The 17,998-nt window shown below is 40.0% G+C and overlaps 1 protein-coding gene across 2 annotated transcripts in view; it reads left to right on the top strand.

The window, feature by feature from the left end:
* myo7aa (myosin VIIAa) overlaps positions 1-17,998 on the top strand; it is a 70,047-nt gene that overhangs the window by 37,851 nt on the left and 14,198 nt on the right. For both annotated transcript variants that reach the window (XM_036149536.1, XM_036149537.1), the window contains exons 24-42: positions 492-599; positions 1,668-1,877; positions 3,599-3,805; positions 4,005-4,181; positions 5,854-5,943; positions 6,020-6,147; positions 6,972-7,098; positions 7,269-7,388; positions 7,474-7,647; positions 9,377-9,604; positions 9,736-9,903; positions 10,696-10,813; positions 10,922-11,048; positions 11,156-11,325; positions 12,834-13,024; positions 15,189-15,313; positions 15,572-15,729; positions 17,395-17,548; positions 17,674-17,829. In XM_036149536.1, the coding sequence (XP_036005429.1) occupies positions 492-599; positions 1,668-1,877; positions 3,599-3,805; positions 4,005-4,181; positions 5,854-5,943; positions 6,020-6,147; positions 6,972-7,098; positions 7,269-7,388; positions 7,474-7,647; positions 9,377-9,604; positions 9,736-9,903; positions 10,696-10,813; positions 10,922-11,048; positions 11,156-11,325; positions 12,834-13,024; positions 15,189-15,313; positions 15,572-15,729; positions 17,395-17,548; positions 17,674-17,829 (2,936 nt within the window). The remainder of the gene's footprint in view (positions 1-491; positions 600-1,667; positions 1,878-3,598; positions 3,806-4,004; positions 4,182-5,853; positions 5,944-6,019; positions 6,148-6,971; positions 7,099-7,268; positions 7,389-7,473; positions 7,648-9,376; positions 9,605-9,735; positions 9,904-10,695; positions 10,814-10,921; positions 11,049-11,155; positions 11,326-12,833; positions 13,025-15,188; positions 15,314-15,571; positions 15,730-17,394; positions 17,549-17,673; positions 17,830-17,998) is intronic.

Raw genomic sequence — 17,998 nt, 5'->3', positions numbered from 1 at the left:
TTTATATAATCATACATAGCATTAAGTACAGGTCAATCAGTTTAATACATAGATCTGCTTGTTGGTTTCACTTTATGTTCAACAAGGATTGATGTCCAAATCAACTAAAAGCTGTTCTCTTGAATAATATTCTGATCAATAGAAACATTAAAGTTCTTGTTTCAAATAGTCCTTGTTTACAAACATCTTTATTTAGACGCCATTTTTGTTGCTTGTGGTTAATGCAGAGAAAAGTCAAAATTGCAATTTTGATTGAAATATATCGTAGGCAGAACGCAATCATTTCTGCTCTGAGTTTAGATGCTGTGGGTCTTTTAGCAACTAATCCGCACGGCGAGGAAACAAATCGATTGATTTGTATATGTTTAAAAAGACATGGTAAATTAAACTGGGAAAAAAATTGTATTAAATCGCAATATTAAGAAAAAAAATCGCAATTAGGTTATTTTTCAAAAACACTTGTATCTTTTTCACCACTTTCTATCAATCAGTACCGCAGGAGGCTGGAGGCCGAGAAGATGCGTCTGGCTGAAGAAACAAAACTGAGGAACCAAATGTCTGCAAAAAGAGCCAAAGCTGAAGCTGAACGCAAACATCAGGTGAACTGTTCAACACTTAAGTATTAAATAATTCTCCAACATACATCATGACTAGGTGTGTTTATTTTAACAGTTTGATCCTATTTAGTATTCTTAGGTGTCCCAATAATCACATGCGGGGTTCCCCAAGGCTCCTTCTTGGGTTCCCTCCTTTTTCATATCTGATCCATAAACTCAGAATATAACAAAAGTGATAAGTTACCATAGCTATGCAGATGACACACAGCTCTACGTTACAACGCTACCAGGTGACTATGAACCTGTGCAAGTGTTGAGTAGATGCATTGGAAAATACATCTATTCAACAAATATTATTATTATTATTATTATTTAAAAAAACTTGACAAATAAATAAAAAAAAAAACAGGAAATGACTCTTGTACCTTGACCCTTCTTGGGATCAACAGTTAGAACTCGATCGTGGGGAGGAAAGGAGCTTTGGACTGCTGATAAATCAGTTAAAGGCTGATTTCAGACATCCTTTAACTCATACGGATGATTCTAGTCAAATTCGGACGTGCAGCCTTCAGAAAATGAACTACAAAGTGCTACTCACTTCTTTCTGGAAATTTTCGTAAGTTTCCGTGAGGTGTGCTGTGTTTATACGTCATCTCACGCAAAGGATTCTGGGATTCCTTATAGCTCCTTAGCACCAGGAAGGGACAATGAGAGCTCCCTATGCTAAAGTGCCTGAGAGGAAGCATACAGACTCCTTTTGCTACCTCCTTCCTTACTGACTGCACTATTCGGACAGCACTTATCATGGAGAATGTTAAAGCGTTGGCTAAAGAGTCCTTTCCAATAAGACTTTTCGGACGCAGCTTAAATGTTCTACAATTTTAAATGTTTACATTTGGATATTATGTTAGCTCCGGTGGAAAAACTACTTCTGTTGCCTCCTTCCTCACTGCACAACTTCTTAAAGGGCCCTAGTCACATATTTTGACCATAAAAAGAAAAACGCAACAAACCACACATTCATCTTCAAATAAAACAACGTAGTCTGAGTGTTGTGTAAGAATACTATGGTGAATTACGTTTCATGCTTAAATATATTTTCTCATGTAGGAGCGACTGGCCCAGCTGGCTAAAGAGGATGCCGAGCGGGAGAAGAAGGAAAAGGAGGATGCCCGGAAAAAGAAAGAGATGGTTGAACAGATGGAGAAAGCTCGTCTGGAGCCGGTCAACGACTCTGATATGGTCGACAAGATGTTCGGCTTCCTGGGGACGACAAACTCTTTACCCGGGCAGGAAGGACAAGCGCCTGCTGGATTTGAGGTAAGCTCACCAAAGGCTAAGCAAACATTACATATTACAAAATCAAACAGCATTTTTAAATCGCACCAAAGATAGCTTCATAACCTGGTGTGGTATTGATTGCATAGTGAACTGTTTATAGATAGCGCATTGATTATTTCTATATAATTCTTTAACAGTAAAGAGGAACAATAATGAAACACAAGACTACTTATTGCACAAGACTACGTTAAAAATGGTTCTACATGTGAAGACAACCTCCTGTATTTGTCATTTGTCTGGACCAAGCAGAGAGGTTGAAGATGCATGCATTTAAAATATAAAAAACTAACCAGGCCTGGCTATACTATTGTAAAATCTTAAAGAACAATGGATGAGGATCAGAAATCAAATGCATGTTTTGAATTTGTTGTTAATCATTGATATCGATCGATATGATTTCTATTTTATCGTTATGCCTTTTTTTTTTCTATATCGTTCAGCCCCAGGAGAGATTAAACGTTTTGACATTGCAGCGAGTCTAAATCAACAGCAGAAGAAAATGAATGTTGTGAAACGGCCGATCCGTTTAAGTCCAGAACTTAATCTAGAGTCATCTTAATAGGACTGTCAAAATAAATAAAATGAAAAATGTCCGCGATCTAATAGAATTGCAGATCTTTAGCAAGAGGAAGGGGGCACCGTGTCTCAATCCATGCTTATAAACTCTTACCAAAGAAAATCAGGTGCTGCTTTTTTTTTTTTTTAATAAAAAGGGAATTTAACAAAGAAATAGTTAAGATAAATATGCAAACAGCAGCTTTTTTTTTTCGTGTTCCCCCAAATAAATTAGTTTTTCGATTGGTTTAAATGTCACCTTTTAAGGGCACATATCAAACAAAATCCTCATTTGTAGCCCTTAAATACATCTTGTGGTGTTTCTAGGAGTGCAGAAAAGTTTATTGTAGTCTCTCCAGGTACTGCTTTCAGATCTTTGTTCTGTTTTGGTCATTATTTTTCAAGCCGTTCAGTTTGCTCTGTTCGGTATGAAGTTTGGAGCAGATCTGCTAAACAAGTTCATGGAATTCCAGCTTAACAATTTTGCAAATCAGGCATTTTTATTTGTTCGCTGCAAATTTTGTAGTCCAAGCTGACGGATGCCGAAAGTAAAAGTGGATAAGTCAAAAATGTTCGGCTGTTGGCTGTATTAACCCACACAATTCATTACACCGTCCCCCAGCGTGCTACAAAAAGGGCCGAACGGGGTGGAGTGGAACGCTCTGTGACTTGGAGGGGGGGTGGGGGGGGGGGGGGGAGTGAAGTGCCTCCTTTAGATTTAAAGAGACGGCACCAAAACGAGTTGCTCTTAGACGCAGCTCAGAACAGGAGTAAAAGAGGAGAAATTCAGGAAGGAAGGCATTAAATAGCTGAAATCATATGTCCCCTTTAAGTTAGGAAAACTTTTAAATCATTGATCATGATCTAACATTCTGCTTCTCAAAAAAAGGAGATTTTAACATGAATCTGTACATTTTTGAGCAAGGCTAATTTGAATTTAAAGCATTTTCAAACATGTGATTTGAAATGTTTATGTAAATTATAAATGCATGGTACATAGACTGGAAGATTCCTGGTTTTTCTCTCAGTAAAATTTTTGCACATAAAATCTGGGGTCCTGACATTAAATTTAAAGATGAATCTAGAAATCTTTGTCAGCTTTTACTCTGCGTATGGGATTCATGCCCTGTCTGTCTCCTCTGTAGGACTTGGAGCACTCCCATCACGAGCTGGTTGAAGAGGATCTAGACGAGGCACTTCCTCTTCCTGAAGATGACGAAGAGGAGGATTTATCAGAGTACAAGTTTCCCAAATACGCAGCGACCTACTTCCAGGGCGCCACGACACACACGTACGTCCGAAGACCTCTCAAACAGCCGCTGCTGTTCCACGAAGACGAGGGAGATCAGCTGGTGAGTTGCTTTACACTTCAGACTCCTAACAGGAATGTCCAAGGGTTTAGTGCTTGATTCAATGTCAACTTTTATCAAATTATACAAAATGTTTGACTAATCGGGTTGCCTGTTACAAAATCAGGTGTTTTCAGGTTGTTGTTTTTTTATTTTTTTAACCATTGAAAATAAATGTGTTCATGTCCATGTCCCCTCCAAGGCTGCTCTGGCAGTCTGGGTCACGGTGCTGAGGTTCATGGGAGATCTGCCAGAGCCCAAGTACCACACAGCGATCAGCGATGGAAGCGAGAAGATCCCCGTGATGACCAAAATCTACGAGACGCTGGGAAAGAAAACCCACAAGAGGGAGCTGCAGGCGCTGCAGGGGGAAGGGGAGGTGAGGAGGTGGCCTGGGGAGGACACACATTTATGGGATATGAAGAAAGAAAGAGCATTTATTTTTCTATTGACAACTATTTTTCTTAAAATACATGAAGGTTAATTATTTAAACCAACCTATGAGCCTAGTCCCATTGAAAACAACAAGGTGCTTTTTTTCTTATGAGATTAGTGACAAGTAAAAATTAAATATCAAAGACTTATTTTTAATACTTTTCCCTCTTTCCATCAATAATATTCTCTGGCTTTAGACTGTAAAACATTACACAAGGGATACATAATAAGTGCCATTTTGGTGTTATACCCTGCAAATCTTCATAAACATTATGTAACACATCAACTGTGAAAAATAAACGAGGCGTCCTTCATGTTAACCGGGTTTAAATGCAACTCCTTAAAATTTCCCCCTTATGTTCCCACCTTATGTTTTTAAAACTGCTTACATTAATAAAGCGATGTGGTTCTGATATGCCTTAGTCATGCAGATCTTGAGTCACAAGTGAAAGCAACACCAATAATAGTCTGGGAAAAGCTAAAAACACCCCATGACCAAATAGCATGTTGATCCTTTACCATTGTTAATTTGTAGTTTTCCTCATTGGCTTGAGTTAAAGCTCCAATACGTAACCTTTGACTCACATTTTAGCCTGATTTGAAATATATTATTCAATTTCCATGTCAATATACAGCACTCAGCGTGTATTGATGGTCTTCTCAAAAACCCGGCTATATAACTTGAGAGGTGCGGATCCAGCAATCAGTCATGTGACCCAGAGCGCCCCTTAAATAAGAGAGCTACCACATGCTAGTGTCCTACAGGGGCGCTAAACCTGGAACTTTCAGGTCTCGGCCCCCTAGTGGTCAAAAGTTGCATATTGTTGCTTTAATCAATATCTTCAGTGACATCATTGTAGATAATTTTGCTTTTATTTTATGTTTTTTGCGCACAGGGGCAGTATGCATTATTAAAAATGTGCAAAATGGAAGACACTATCCGCAGCACTTGCCTGGTGTACAGGGGATAGGGATAGAAAAGGCGGTTGTGGCTCACCAATCAGTCTAGATGACCATTTAACTATTTGATATAAGGCAATTTTCTCCTTCAAAGACGTGTGGCTGAACCAAGAAGATGAAACAGATTCAATAAAGGCAACAAGGATGATTGTGGTTTGGTTGATATGAAAGTACGAGTTTCCTTAAACAGAGCAAGACGCTGATGAGCCTCTTTACGCACAGCTTCACAGCTGATTTCAAAGTTCAATCTGTCATCAATGACAATCCCCAGATAATTACAATGATGCACAAATTCAGTGGTCTGACCATTGATTAAAATTAGTTTGCGCGTGTTTGGTCCCTCTTAAAATCAGTGACCACTTCTTTGGTTTTTCCAGTGTTAAAATGGAGGTAAAACCTCCTTCACAGCAGTGAATGAAGTCGTTCTCTCGAAGCAGACTGACAACAACAGGATTGTCAGCATACGTTATGATAAATCTGTTGTCTTGCCTGCTGAGACACACATTTAATTAAGAAGAAATGGCAACGGTGACGGCACACAATCCTGATGTGACCCAGTGGATGTGTGTTTCAAGACTGAGGGGAATCCATTTATTCTCGCTCTAATTTTCTTTTGCCATCTTTATTGTTTACAGTCTTTTGCTTTTCTCGCTCAGACATCTCCCCCTGAAAGCCACAAGAAAAACAGCGTCCGCCACAAACTGGTGTCCCTCACCTTGAAGAAGAAATCCAAGATCACAGAGGAGGTGAGGAGTAGGCACAGAAAGAGGGAGGTCAGTTATTAATTAGGAAATTAATCACAATGCGATCGGTGCATTTCAGGTCACCAAGCGCCTCAACGATGGTGAGTACGGTCTACATGGCAACAGCATGTTGGAGGATCGTCCGACTTCAAACCTGGAGAAACTTCACTTCATCATCGGAAACGGGATCCTTAGACCAACGCTGAGGTAAATGATTAACCCTTCTGCAGCTGATTTCTAGGTCACTGCTTATCAAACTGCTCAAGTTTTTCAATTTAAAGGAGCAATTAGTGAAAAGTGGCTGTGCCTGCACGTACGTCCACGTGAACAGCTGCCACTCAGAGCTTAGCCCCTCCCTCCCCATAAAATGCCAGAGCCGCGTAGCATAGGAGCAACATGGCGGAGAGCACCGCAGCAGATCAAAATGTTCAATTCAATTAAATTTTATTTATATAGCACCAATTCATGAAACATGTCATCTCAAGGCACTTCACAAAGTCAAGTTCAATCATATTATATATATGTTCTCTTCCTATCAGCATTATAAAGTTATGAGTTAACGTATTTTCCGGACTATAAGTCGCATTGGAGTATGCTCATTTAGTTAGAAATTTCACACGATCCAAAACTAAAAACTGTTGGTTTACCAGATTAAATGTCAGTTACACAGCTGCATCAAAAACCGTCTGAATATCCTGGAACATACCTGGAAGGATGAATGGGGTAAATTAGCATAACAAGCCATCAGCTCCAACTGACAAGGTTCTTGCCAGCACATTTTGTCAAAATTACGCTCAAATTAGACCGTGAGCGTAACGGTGCTACGTGCTAAGCTAACACGGATGTCTCAGAGCAACATAAATCTCACGTGCATCAGCCAAAGTGTAAACCGCCCAGACAACAGATCTGTAAGCTAGCGCTAGCTGTTATTAGCTTCATGGACAGATTTTTCTTTTTTTGTTTTTTGTTCCTGCTGACAATAAAAGAAAATGAATCCCCTGTGATTAGCTTGGTGTGTGTATGTGTTTTAGGGATGAGATCTACTGTCAGATCTGTAAGCAGCTGAGCCAGAACCCGTCCAAGAGTTCTCATGCCCGCGGCTGGATCCTCATATCTCTGTGCGTCGGCTGCTTCGCCCCGTCAGACAAATTTGTGAAGGTCAGGATCCAAACTTAGCTAAATTAAACATTTATATTAAGTCAGTTTGTTTCTTTCCAACGTTTATCAATAAAGCGTGGCTTTATGAATTCTAATATGTTAATTAAGATAATTCTCCTTTTGTTTCTCTGTTCGACATTTGTACATGTCTTTTTTGTTTGTGTGTCTAGTACCTGAGAAACTTCATTAGAAGCGGGCCGCCGGGTTACGCTCCATACTGCGAAGAAAGGCTGAGACGAACGTTTGTTAACGGGACGAGAACTCAACCTCCATCTTGGCTGGAGCTGCAGGTAAAAACGCACTGATCTGGTTCCAGAAACATTATTTTTCTCATAAAAAAAACAAGTTGACTTTAGGTCTGAAACTGACATTTAGGCCACCAAGTCCAAGAAGCCCATCATGCTGCCCGTGACGTTCATGGACGGCACGACTAAAACGCTGCTGACCGACTCTGCAACCACAGCCAAGGAGCTCTGCAACGCCCTGTCTGACAAGATCAATCTGAAAGACCGCTTTGGATTTTCATTGTACATCGCGCTGTTTGACAAGGTATGAAAGGTCCCCCTAACCCAGGGGCCTGCAACCTTTACAGTCTAAAGAGGCATTTTGCTTACGGTCCACTTGAATTAAACTCGTTCAGAGCCGCAAATGTTGCCTGGCCTTTTGAAAAAAGACAAGTTATTATTTGTGATAAAGGTCTACTGTACAAAATATGTTGTCATTGTTAAAGAAACACCCTTTTATGTCTATTTTGAGGCTTAAAAAAAGAGGATGGACAGGATGTTGATATTTATGGATAATGATATAGAAGAAATCACAGTTCAAACATAATGAAAAAATATTGATTTTAAAATTAAATTTTGCAAATTTTAGCATCATTCTGTTGTGAAAATTAAAAGCAATTAGTGCTAAAACCTGCATTTATTATCATTATTACATTTAAATAGCATAATAAAAATATAATTTGTAGCCAAAGTTATTAAGAGCCACTGGTTGCAGACCCCTGCCCTAACCGTGTATGTATCAGATTTTATTCTTTTTCATTGTCCCGTTACCTTGATTAGCCAAGAAAAATCTAAGTTTTAGGTATGTCGTGATATCTTCTTGTCTGTGATTGTTTTTGTTTGGCCCAATGAAATTCATTCACCTTTTTCAGACTATAAATTGTGTCAGTCAAAAAATGCATCAAAAAGAGGGGAAAAAAAAGTCACATCTATTTATTTCACAAAACCCAAGACTTAAACTGTCTATTAATATGGTAAGGCAATTTATTCAATTACACAACTGCATCCACAACCAGCGGGGTTGAATGGGGTAAATTAGCTTAAGCGTAGAGGTGCTATGTGCTAAGCTAACAGTACGACGCAGATGTTTGAGAGCAACATAGAAAGGTCACTAGAGCTGTTGTAAACAGCCCGGACAACATAAACTAGCGCTAGCTGTTGTTAGCTTCACATACAGCCGATTAACAGGGTTCTGTCGTGGTCGGTTTCCTTTGAGCCGCATCACAAAACGCTCCGTTGCGTGGATGCAGACTGAAAGTGACACAACATACAAACATGTTCAGGCTTTGTCTAGAAGTTAATGTTTCAATTCCTTTTTAAGTGGTACAGGAGCAGGATAGTTTTTACAAGCCTAGAGCGCCCTCTTGTGGATATAGATGGTAATGTTTACTACTTGGTTTTTGTTGGCCAGAATGATTTACCGTTTAAAATTTATATATAATTCACAGGATCGGCCAAACTTTGGGGGGAAAAAGTCTGACTTCTAGTCTTATAGTTACAGACTTATAGTTTTGTTGTTGTTTTGTCGTAGCAATTTCCAAAATATATTGATTGCATATTTTTTTATCTTTTTATCAGATTTTACTTTCACAAACGGAGCATTACTGCTTTCGCAATAGAGCTCCTCTTGATTTATATATGCAGGTAGCTTTGTTAGATTTTATGCTGGGACTAATTCATATTATATGGACACTAAAACAGGAAGGTAGAAGAGGAAACAAATAGGAGAGAAACAGATGAGACAAAATGCCAAAAGGGAGAAAAGCTGAAAGAGAGAGGAGAGAATATTGCATATTTCTAATGTAGTTGCGTTTTTGTCAGAGAAATTAAGACAAAAAAGGCAGAAATTGAGTAAAAGAGCAAAACTGAAAACATGTAAAGTAGGTTTAATATGGCACTATATTTTTTTCTATCTCTAAAAAAAGGAGAGCCTTTAAGGTTTACCTAACATTTGTTGTAGTTGTCGCCTTAACCCCCCTTTACCCCCCCGGCAGGTCTCCTCTTTAGGCAGCGGCAACGATCACGTGATGGACGCCGTGTCGCAGTGTGAGCAGTACGCAAAGGAGCAAGGTGCCCAGGAGAGGAACGCCCCCTGGAGGCTGTTCTTCAGGAAGGAGGTCTTTACTCCGTGGCACAATCCCACCGAGGACCAAGTTGCTACAAATCTCATCTACCAGCAAATAGTCAGAGGGGTCAAGTTTGGAGAATACCGCTGCGACAGGGTGAGTTGTTGCTTGGCAGAAGTAGATGCTTTCTTCCCAAATAATGGACTCAAATTACATCGCTGAGTTGACAGGTTAAAAAGAAATGAGAACCTCACCTTAAACATCCTACTGTCTTCTCGTATGTCCAGGATGATTTGGCGGAGCTGGCCTCGCAGCAGTATTACGTGGATTACGGTTCAGAGATCCTTCTGGAACGCCTGCTGAGTCTCATCCCCTCCTACGTGCCGGACAGAGAGATCAGCACTTCCAAGACGGTGGAAAAATGGGCTCATTTCATCATGGCTGCACACAAGAAGGTGTTAAAGCGGCCAAGAAATGCATTGACAATGGTTCATGATTCTGGCTACTGATATAGGACCTGTGGCGTCTCTGCATTTTGGGCCAGGCACCGCCAGATGTTGCTGTGAAACTCTAAGTTCACAACAATCAGTGGGATATGATCGTTTTTTATAGAACAATATTGTAAAAAAGACAGATTCCCTTACCATTAAAATTCCATCATGATCATTTGTGTCTATAAAATTAAGCTCAGTAGCTAAATCCTCCTGAGGCGGCTTGATATTGGGGCCGGCCCATCAACGTTTGTTTAAATAAGGAACATCTAAAATCGCACTGCACGTGCCCAGTACGCTCTCAGTAGACAGCCGTGGGGCATAAATCCTACGGCACCAAGCTTGGATCGTCCAATCAAAATGCTGGAAATGCACATGTTATGTTTACGTTCTGCTGGATAGACAAACCATCTAGTGTTTGTTGTCCTTGCTGGCTCATTGAAGGATTGATGTGAATATTTTCTGTTCAATAAATGAACATTAATAGTGAGCCTTTATTTGTAATTTTAGGCATAAAAATTAAATGGCATTTAGATTATATAAAATGGATTTTCTAATGTGTTTATGCTAATTTATCTGTTAAATTTAACATTGATCAAATTCAGAAAACAATTAGTTGTTGCTAATTGGTGTTTTGTGCCTCACTTAACTTATGCCAGAGACGCCACTGTATAGAACTGTTTGCATTTTCCATTGGGACTAAAGTTTAAATTATGTATTTTCTGTGTGCATAAACGTCTCTGTTTGTTTACTAAGGGAATCTACACCCAGAAGAGGTTTGACCCTCAGAAGGTGAAGGAGGAAGTGGTGGACTTTGCTCGCCACAAGTGGCCGCTGCTGTTCTCCCGTTTCTATGAAGCCTTCAAGTTCTCCGGTCCGAATGCTCTCCATCCTCGCCGCTAAAATAAATATAGGTTTCCTTCTCTTTTGCACAACAAAGCACATCTTGTAATTTAAACGCAGACTCGTCTCTGCCTCTCAGGTCCCAGTCTGCCTAAAAATGACCTGATCGTCGCTGTGAACTGGACCGGCGTGTATTTTGTCGATGAGCAGGAGCAGGTCCTCCTGGAGCTCTCCTTCCCTGAAATCACCGCAGTTTCCAGCAGCAGGTTCGTCCCCGTCCTCCTCGAACCCCAACCGCCCAAACCCAATGGTTCACATCTGGAACCTGTTCTGCTTTTGTGTTTTGGTATTTATCTGTCGGTTGGATTTAAAGGGGAGGAAAACTGCAGGGTCAGAGCTTCACTTTGGCAACTATCAAGGGAGAAGAGTTCACCTTCACCTCCAACAACGCAGAGGACATCCGTGACCTAGTGGTGACATTTCTGGAAGGTTTGAGGCAGAGATCAAAGTTTGTGATTGCGCTGCAGGACAGCTCCCACACTGGTACGTCCCGAGCCGCTGAATCTGTCGACGCTTATGTGTTTAATACTCGACAGGAAATAGTTTCTATGTGCTACTAGCAGCAAAAAGGATTTTTTTTTTTAAGTTTTAGGACTGGATCCATTTTTTCCATTGCAATTACCTCCCAGAACACCACAGTCCAGCCGATTATAGAAACATATAATTATTTTTCCTATATTAAAGGGTAGAGGTATATTCTGTAACAGCACAGAATCCAGGGAATTACACCATGAATAAATAGATACCAGCTAAAAGTATTAATTTCAGGATGTTATTTTAAACATATCTCACAATAACAGCTTTTTAATAAAAATTGTCCTATAAAGTTTGATGGTTTTTAGAACTTCTGCAGCTCCATATATCACAGGTATGTCTACAAGACCAAGTCAGCTGTGCTTCTCGTTCTGTAGTTATGTGTCCCAGGTGCCTTTGCAATGAGCATGCAAATATTGAGAAATTTCAGAAATTCACGTTCTTCCTTTGGAAATAGTTAAGATTTTTCTGACCATGTTTAGTAAGAGCACACAGCATTCAGTATATTTTATTTAAAGGTGCATAGTGCATGCTCTTCCTCCTCTCCCATTCACCTCACTGATGGACTTTCCTCTCCCTCCTCACACCTACCTCCATTTTGTTATTCTGTTATTTACAAGACTGTAATGTTCACCTGCGCTCCTGACTGTTACTATTGTAACAACTGTTTACATGCATCTTGCACTACTAACTATGACTGAATATTGATTTGCACTGCTGACTGTTTATTCACAGTACCAATTGTTTACATATACATTTGCAATACCGTACTTTAACTGTAATATGCAATAACCTTCCACTGCACTTTAATTTAAATAGCTTCTTTCCAAACTTAATGTATTCATTTTATAGTAATAGCTACCAGTATATCATGCTCACAATTCTGCCTATAGTAATAGCCATCTGTACATATATTCATAGTACATGTAAACTCTGTTATAATAACAATCATCTGTATATTATGCTATTGTACATATCTGTAAAACTCTATTCATAGTAATATCCACCTGTATATTATATTTGGTACATATCCAGCTGTAAATTTAGTTTACAATACTAGTTATCTATATATTATATTCATAGGACAAATCTATCAGTAAAATTCTGTCTATAATAGTATCCATCTCTATATTTATTCAGTAAAAATCCATGTCCTGTACTTGCTGCTATTGCACTTCTGGTTAGACCTAAACTGCATTTCGTTGCCTTGTACCTGTACCTGTGTAATGACAATAAAGTTGAATCTAATGTAATCTGCACAACAATGGTGTAATTTTAACTTGTCACCAGAGGGGGCAGGCTTGTGCAGAAACTCAGCAACCTGTGCTATGCTCCTTTAAATCCATTGAATAGTTTAATAGTTGTTAATTATGTTGACATGTTCTCATACTGCTCTGATTATTAGACCTAAACTCTCTTCCCTCATAGTAAACTGGGATAATGTTGTTTTCCTGCAGCCGGTGGGGAGACAATTTACCTGAGCTTTCTGAAGGGAGACCTGATAATTTTGGACCAGGACACGGGCGAGCAGGTCCTCAACTCTGGTTGGGCGCATGGCATCAATGAACGAACCAATCAGAGAGGAGATTTCCCAGCTGACTCGGTTTACGTTTTGCCATCTGTGACACGTCCCCAGCAAGAAATAGTGGTGAGTGGAAGAAAAATAAATCCCGGCTCAGCCTCTTAACGAGGAAAGAACCAGCTGGTCCTTCAGGAGTCCTGGTTGGATCCTGTTTAGTTGTCTTTTGAGGAATTTGATGGATTTTAGGGGAACATGATTGTTTTTCACTCATTTTTACCAAACAGTATGCATAATCTCTGAATTGCATTACAAAAAAAATTATGCTCTTGCAATAAAAGTCTAAATCCAAACACGTTTGGTTCTTCGGAGCTCTGTAGAGCCATCGAGGGTTGTATGGCAAACCTTGCGCTGACGTTGCTCTAGTTCCAGGGTCTGCAACCTGATGCTTTCTGCACGGTTCTGGATATTATTGCAGGAATCCCCATTACCCCGGTGTCACTGAAATCAAGCCTGGCGCCATTTGTTTAGACCCTGCTGGGGCTCCTAATAACTTTGGCCACAAATGCTACAGAGCGGAGCCGTTAGTGTCAATAAAATTGATGTTACAAAAATAATAGCTTCACCAGTTTTTCTTGTTTTCCATGTAATATGTGCCCAACTTTTATGCAAGGAGTGACACTAATGGGAAAATTAATAGTCTCTTATGAACTAATTTTTTGTCAACTGGTTGCAAACTTTGCTTTTTTTTTTTTTTGACATTTTACATAAAAACTGAAAGTCCCATTCAAGAGAAAGTATTAAACCTAAAAAAAGTGCTAAAGTTCTTCTTTCATTTAAAAATCTTACATTTCCTTTAGAAGATAGTATGAAAACGAGCTATTTTGGTTTAGAGAGTCCTGTTGCTTTCCTGGCTTTAGACAATTTGTGTTTTGCTGGAAGGTAGCTGAGCCCTGCTGCAGTCAAAGTAAAGTAGTTGATTAGACCAGATAATTGGTTGGTGCTTATTGCCGTGTTGGAAAGTTACTCCGTTGGTTTTAACTCCAGAAGAAGCATACTTAGTATTAAGCCGGACATATACTATGATTATTTATTTATTTATTTTTCTTTTGAATCGGGTCGAGTTTCAGCTGCATCGTGTAGCATCCATGGGGTAACGAGGGGCGATCAGCCTCTCACCACCTGCTGATCAGGAATCTTACGGTCGGATGAAAATCAAATATGTCTGACATTCAGTCGGCCCTCCTGAGGTGATGGTGAGCGCCTCCTGCTGGTGAAGCAGAGCTACGAGCCGATTTCCTCCAACATCGTGCACTGAGCATGTGCAGAGAAGGGAATTCTTCTTCTTCTTCTCAGAGAAAAACAGGAGAGGAGAGAATCATGGCGGTGGTACGTGTGACATGGAGTCAAACTACGGAGGAGAAACTCGTAGAATTACCAAGGCAGCGCGTCTCGTTCTAGTGAGACTCATATTTAACAGAGAGCATCGACACTTCCGCCTTTTTCTTCTTCTACTGTTTACGTTTGGCTTCCAGATAGACGAGTCCAAGTAGCGCCATCTCTCTACGGGGATGAGTCCGACGTTTCAGACGTACAGTGTGAGATCAGATCGCATCAGAGCGTCGGGCCGTTGTGGTAGGAAAATCAAACAATAACTGACCTCCAAGACTTATTGAATAAGGAAACGGTGAAGTGGTCAAGCTCCAGGGCTTTATTATAGAAACAGAGCAGAGATTACGCAGATGGAAGTAATCGCACCCAACGGTCCCGCTGCAGCCTTCGTCTGCCCTGTTTCTGTCCGCTCCTCTTCGTTCTCGCCTCTTACTAATACCCGACAGCGGCCTCGCCGTGAGACGAAACAAAGACAGTCATATCCTGGACATTGATTATCGTGCACAGTAAATATGCCAACATTGACCTTGGCAATCAGTGGATAATGGAGCTGATGTGCAGTTCTCGTGTCTCCAGTGCTCACATGTTTGAAGTGGTGTCAGGTCATAGTGAATTTAGGATAATAAGAACAGATATGGAGACCTGTGAACTTTTAACCCCTGCGGTTTCATCGTACAGTTTGAGTTTTATATGAGTACAATGATTAAAAATATCGTACAGTGTACACCCGGCTTAAGGGACCCAGGCGAGGCCCCCGGCTTCCAGATTAAACCGGGACGCATGAGATCAACAGCACCTATTTTTGTTGCTGCTGTTGTTGCATTAAATCTCACATTGTCAGAAATATCGTGAGATTCTTTCTGGACTAGGGTAAAATGTTTTCCCTTCTCCATCCAATCAGGCTCTGGTTACGATGACACCGGACCAGCGGCAGGAGTCGGTTCGGGTTTCTCAGATCATCCACCCGGAGACAGATGACAGACAGAAACCCTACACCCTGGAGGAGTTCTCTTATGACTATTTCAGGTATTAACCTTTAAGTAGAAAACTTGTACAATATGAACATTTGTCTATAAAATTTCAAGCACAAAAGGATGAAACGTCTACTTACAACGGCCAGTCCTCACAAGAGGAGTTTGCCTGGAAACCTTTTTTTTGATGCATCCATTATAGTCCAACTCTCTTTCTGGGTTTCTTTTTATCTTTTTAAATAATCTAATATAAACTCAGTTATCTTGGCTCTTTAATTTTGATTACACCAGTAACCTGACCTGCCATTTCCAGACCTCCTCCCAAACACACTCTGAGCAGAGTGATGGTGACCAAAAATCGTGGGAAAGACAAGATGTGGAGCTGCACCAGAGAGCCGCTGAAGCTGCCGCTGCTGAAGAAGGTCGTCGGCCACGAGGAGCTGGCTCAGGAGGCCTGCATGGCCTTCATCGATATCCTTTAGACCAGCGGGGTCCAAACCTTCGGCTGTTGGGCCAAAATTTTTAAAACGAAAGAGCTCGAGGGCCAAAAATTTATAAAAATAAATAACATAACCAAAAATACTAACCCTGCCCTAGGACTGGACAATAATTCAATATCAATATATATCAATCGATAGACGTATATCAATGATAGAAAAAAGTAAAGAGTTCAATAGAAAAACATTGCATTCTATCATGTAGGTTAATATTAGTCATTACTTCCTCTCAACCAATCACAACGCAGACCCAGGAACCAAGCTCCGCCCCCTTCAGAGAGATCAGAGAGCGCTCGCTCTATGTTATTATTTTTTTAAACTTGGAGTTTTGCTAAAAGTTGGTTGAATAAAGGGTTGAGTTTGAATTTAGTGTTTGTGTCTGTATCTAAAAATAGGTTGCTAAGCAAAATCATAAAATGGTCAGGGCTGCACTTCAAATATGTTTTGAATTTGTTGATAATTATCAATATCGATCAATATTTCTATTTTATAATTATTTTTTTCTATATCATCCAGCCCTACCCTGCCCAACAAAATATTAGCATTTTAAGAAAGGATATTAGACTTAGACAAACTTTATTGTCAACTTTATTAAACTGTATGCATGTATGAATTTGCAACCAATGAAACGCAGATGCTGCATGTTGCAGTCAGACTTGTCGGCGTATCAAGTTTGAAATGTTTCCAAAAAGCAGACTTGGCTCTGTGTTTGCTCACCGCTAGCTGCTGTGCTTCCTCTGCGTAACCGCCGTTGCAAACATAGAATAAAAGTGACTAGATCACCTTAACTGTATTGCTGTGTATGAAAATAATAAAAGAAAAGACTGGTTCAGCATTCTGATATTGAATCAATGCAGCTCTAATTACAATAAAGCTGGAATCGATGTAGGTAGATGTACTTTATTGTCCTCACGGAGAAATTTGTCTTACGCTAAACAAAGCTACTGCAACAATTAAATACACTACAAACAATAAAATTAATCTGAATAGAAGAAACAAGTAAACAAACAGATAGATATTGCTTAATAAAAACTGATCCATAAAAGAGCATAAAGGCATCAAGTTTGCAAATTTCTTTTGGGCTCGACTGGAAAAGAAATAGGAAAAACTGTAGTTAATTCTTAGCAATGGGTAGATGTAATCCTATCTACTATAAAATTATAGTGAGTGCCAAGAACGATGGTATTAACAAATAAATGCATTGTTTTATAACCTTACTTTATACATTGTAAGAAAACTAGAATGTTGGGTATATTTTGCACCAATTAAAGATAAAGTCCCCATCCGCATCAGTTACCTAACAAAAATCATCTTATAATTTATTAAAGTCAGTTATATTGAAATATTAGTATTTTTGTCAGCCAAGTCAACCAACTAATGGAATAATAAAAATTGCAGCATCTTAACTACCTAGGAGCTTCCCGCTTGATGATTATCAGAACCGGTTCTGGAAAGGAGAAACCAAGCAGGTTCTCATTTTCAATATTCTGTTATTTTTAACGATGGCAAATCGTTTCAGCCTGAAAAAACGAAACAAACTCATGTGACATTCATGGCTGACGGCTGTAAACTACTGACCAGAATTATAAAATAACAGGAAGTTTGTGTGGTTTTGTGAGTCCTTGACATTTGATCCCACCGATGATGAAGTACATGGGCGACTACCCGTCCAAACGGACGCGCTCCGTCAACGAGCTCACAGACCAGATATTTGAGGGAGCGCTGAAGGCCGAGCCGCTAAAAGATGAGATTTACTGTCAGATCATCAAGCAGCTCACTGACAATCACGTCAAGTGTGTAAACCGACACAAACCCTAAAATATACGAAGATGTTTGAGTCGTCCCTTTATGTTTACGCTGAAGATTGTAGCTCCTGGTGATTGGTTGGATTCTGAACAGCAGTTTGTTTGTGCTGCAGGTACAGTGAGGAGAAAGGCTGGGAGCTGCTCTGGTTGTGCACGGGTCTGTTTCCTCCCAGCAATGTGCTGCTGCCGCACATCCAGCGTTTCCTCCAGTCAAAGAAGCACCATCCGCTGTCTGGAGACTGCATGCAGCGGCTGCACAGAGCTCTCCGGTAAAAACTGATGACGTATCAGCTGCTTTTCTACAGAAAACACAACTGAATTTTAAAATCCTGTGACAGGAACAGGACCTTTTTAAAATGTGCCGGTTTTCTTCATTCTTAAAAGGCTTCAAAAAAAAATCTTTATTTTACAAACCAAGTTTATTTTCTTGGACAAGCA

This window comes from Fundulus heteroclitus, chromosome 18, assembly GCF_011125445.2.
Source record: "Fundulus heteroclitus isolate FHET01 chromosome 18, MU-UCD_Fhet_4.1, whole genome shotgun sequence".
NCBI lineage: Eukaryota > Metazoa > Chordata > Actinopteri > Cyprinodontiformes > Fundulidae > Fundulus > Fundulus heteroclitus.
Note: the sequence above shows the minus strand (reverse complement) of the source record. Positions and strands in the feature narration are given on the sequence as shown.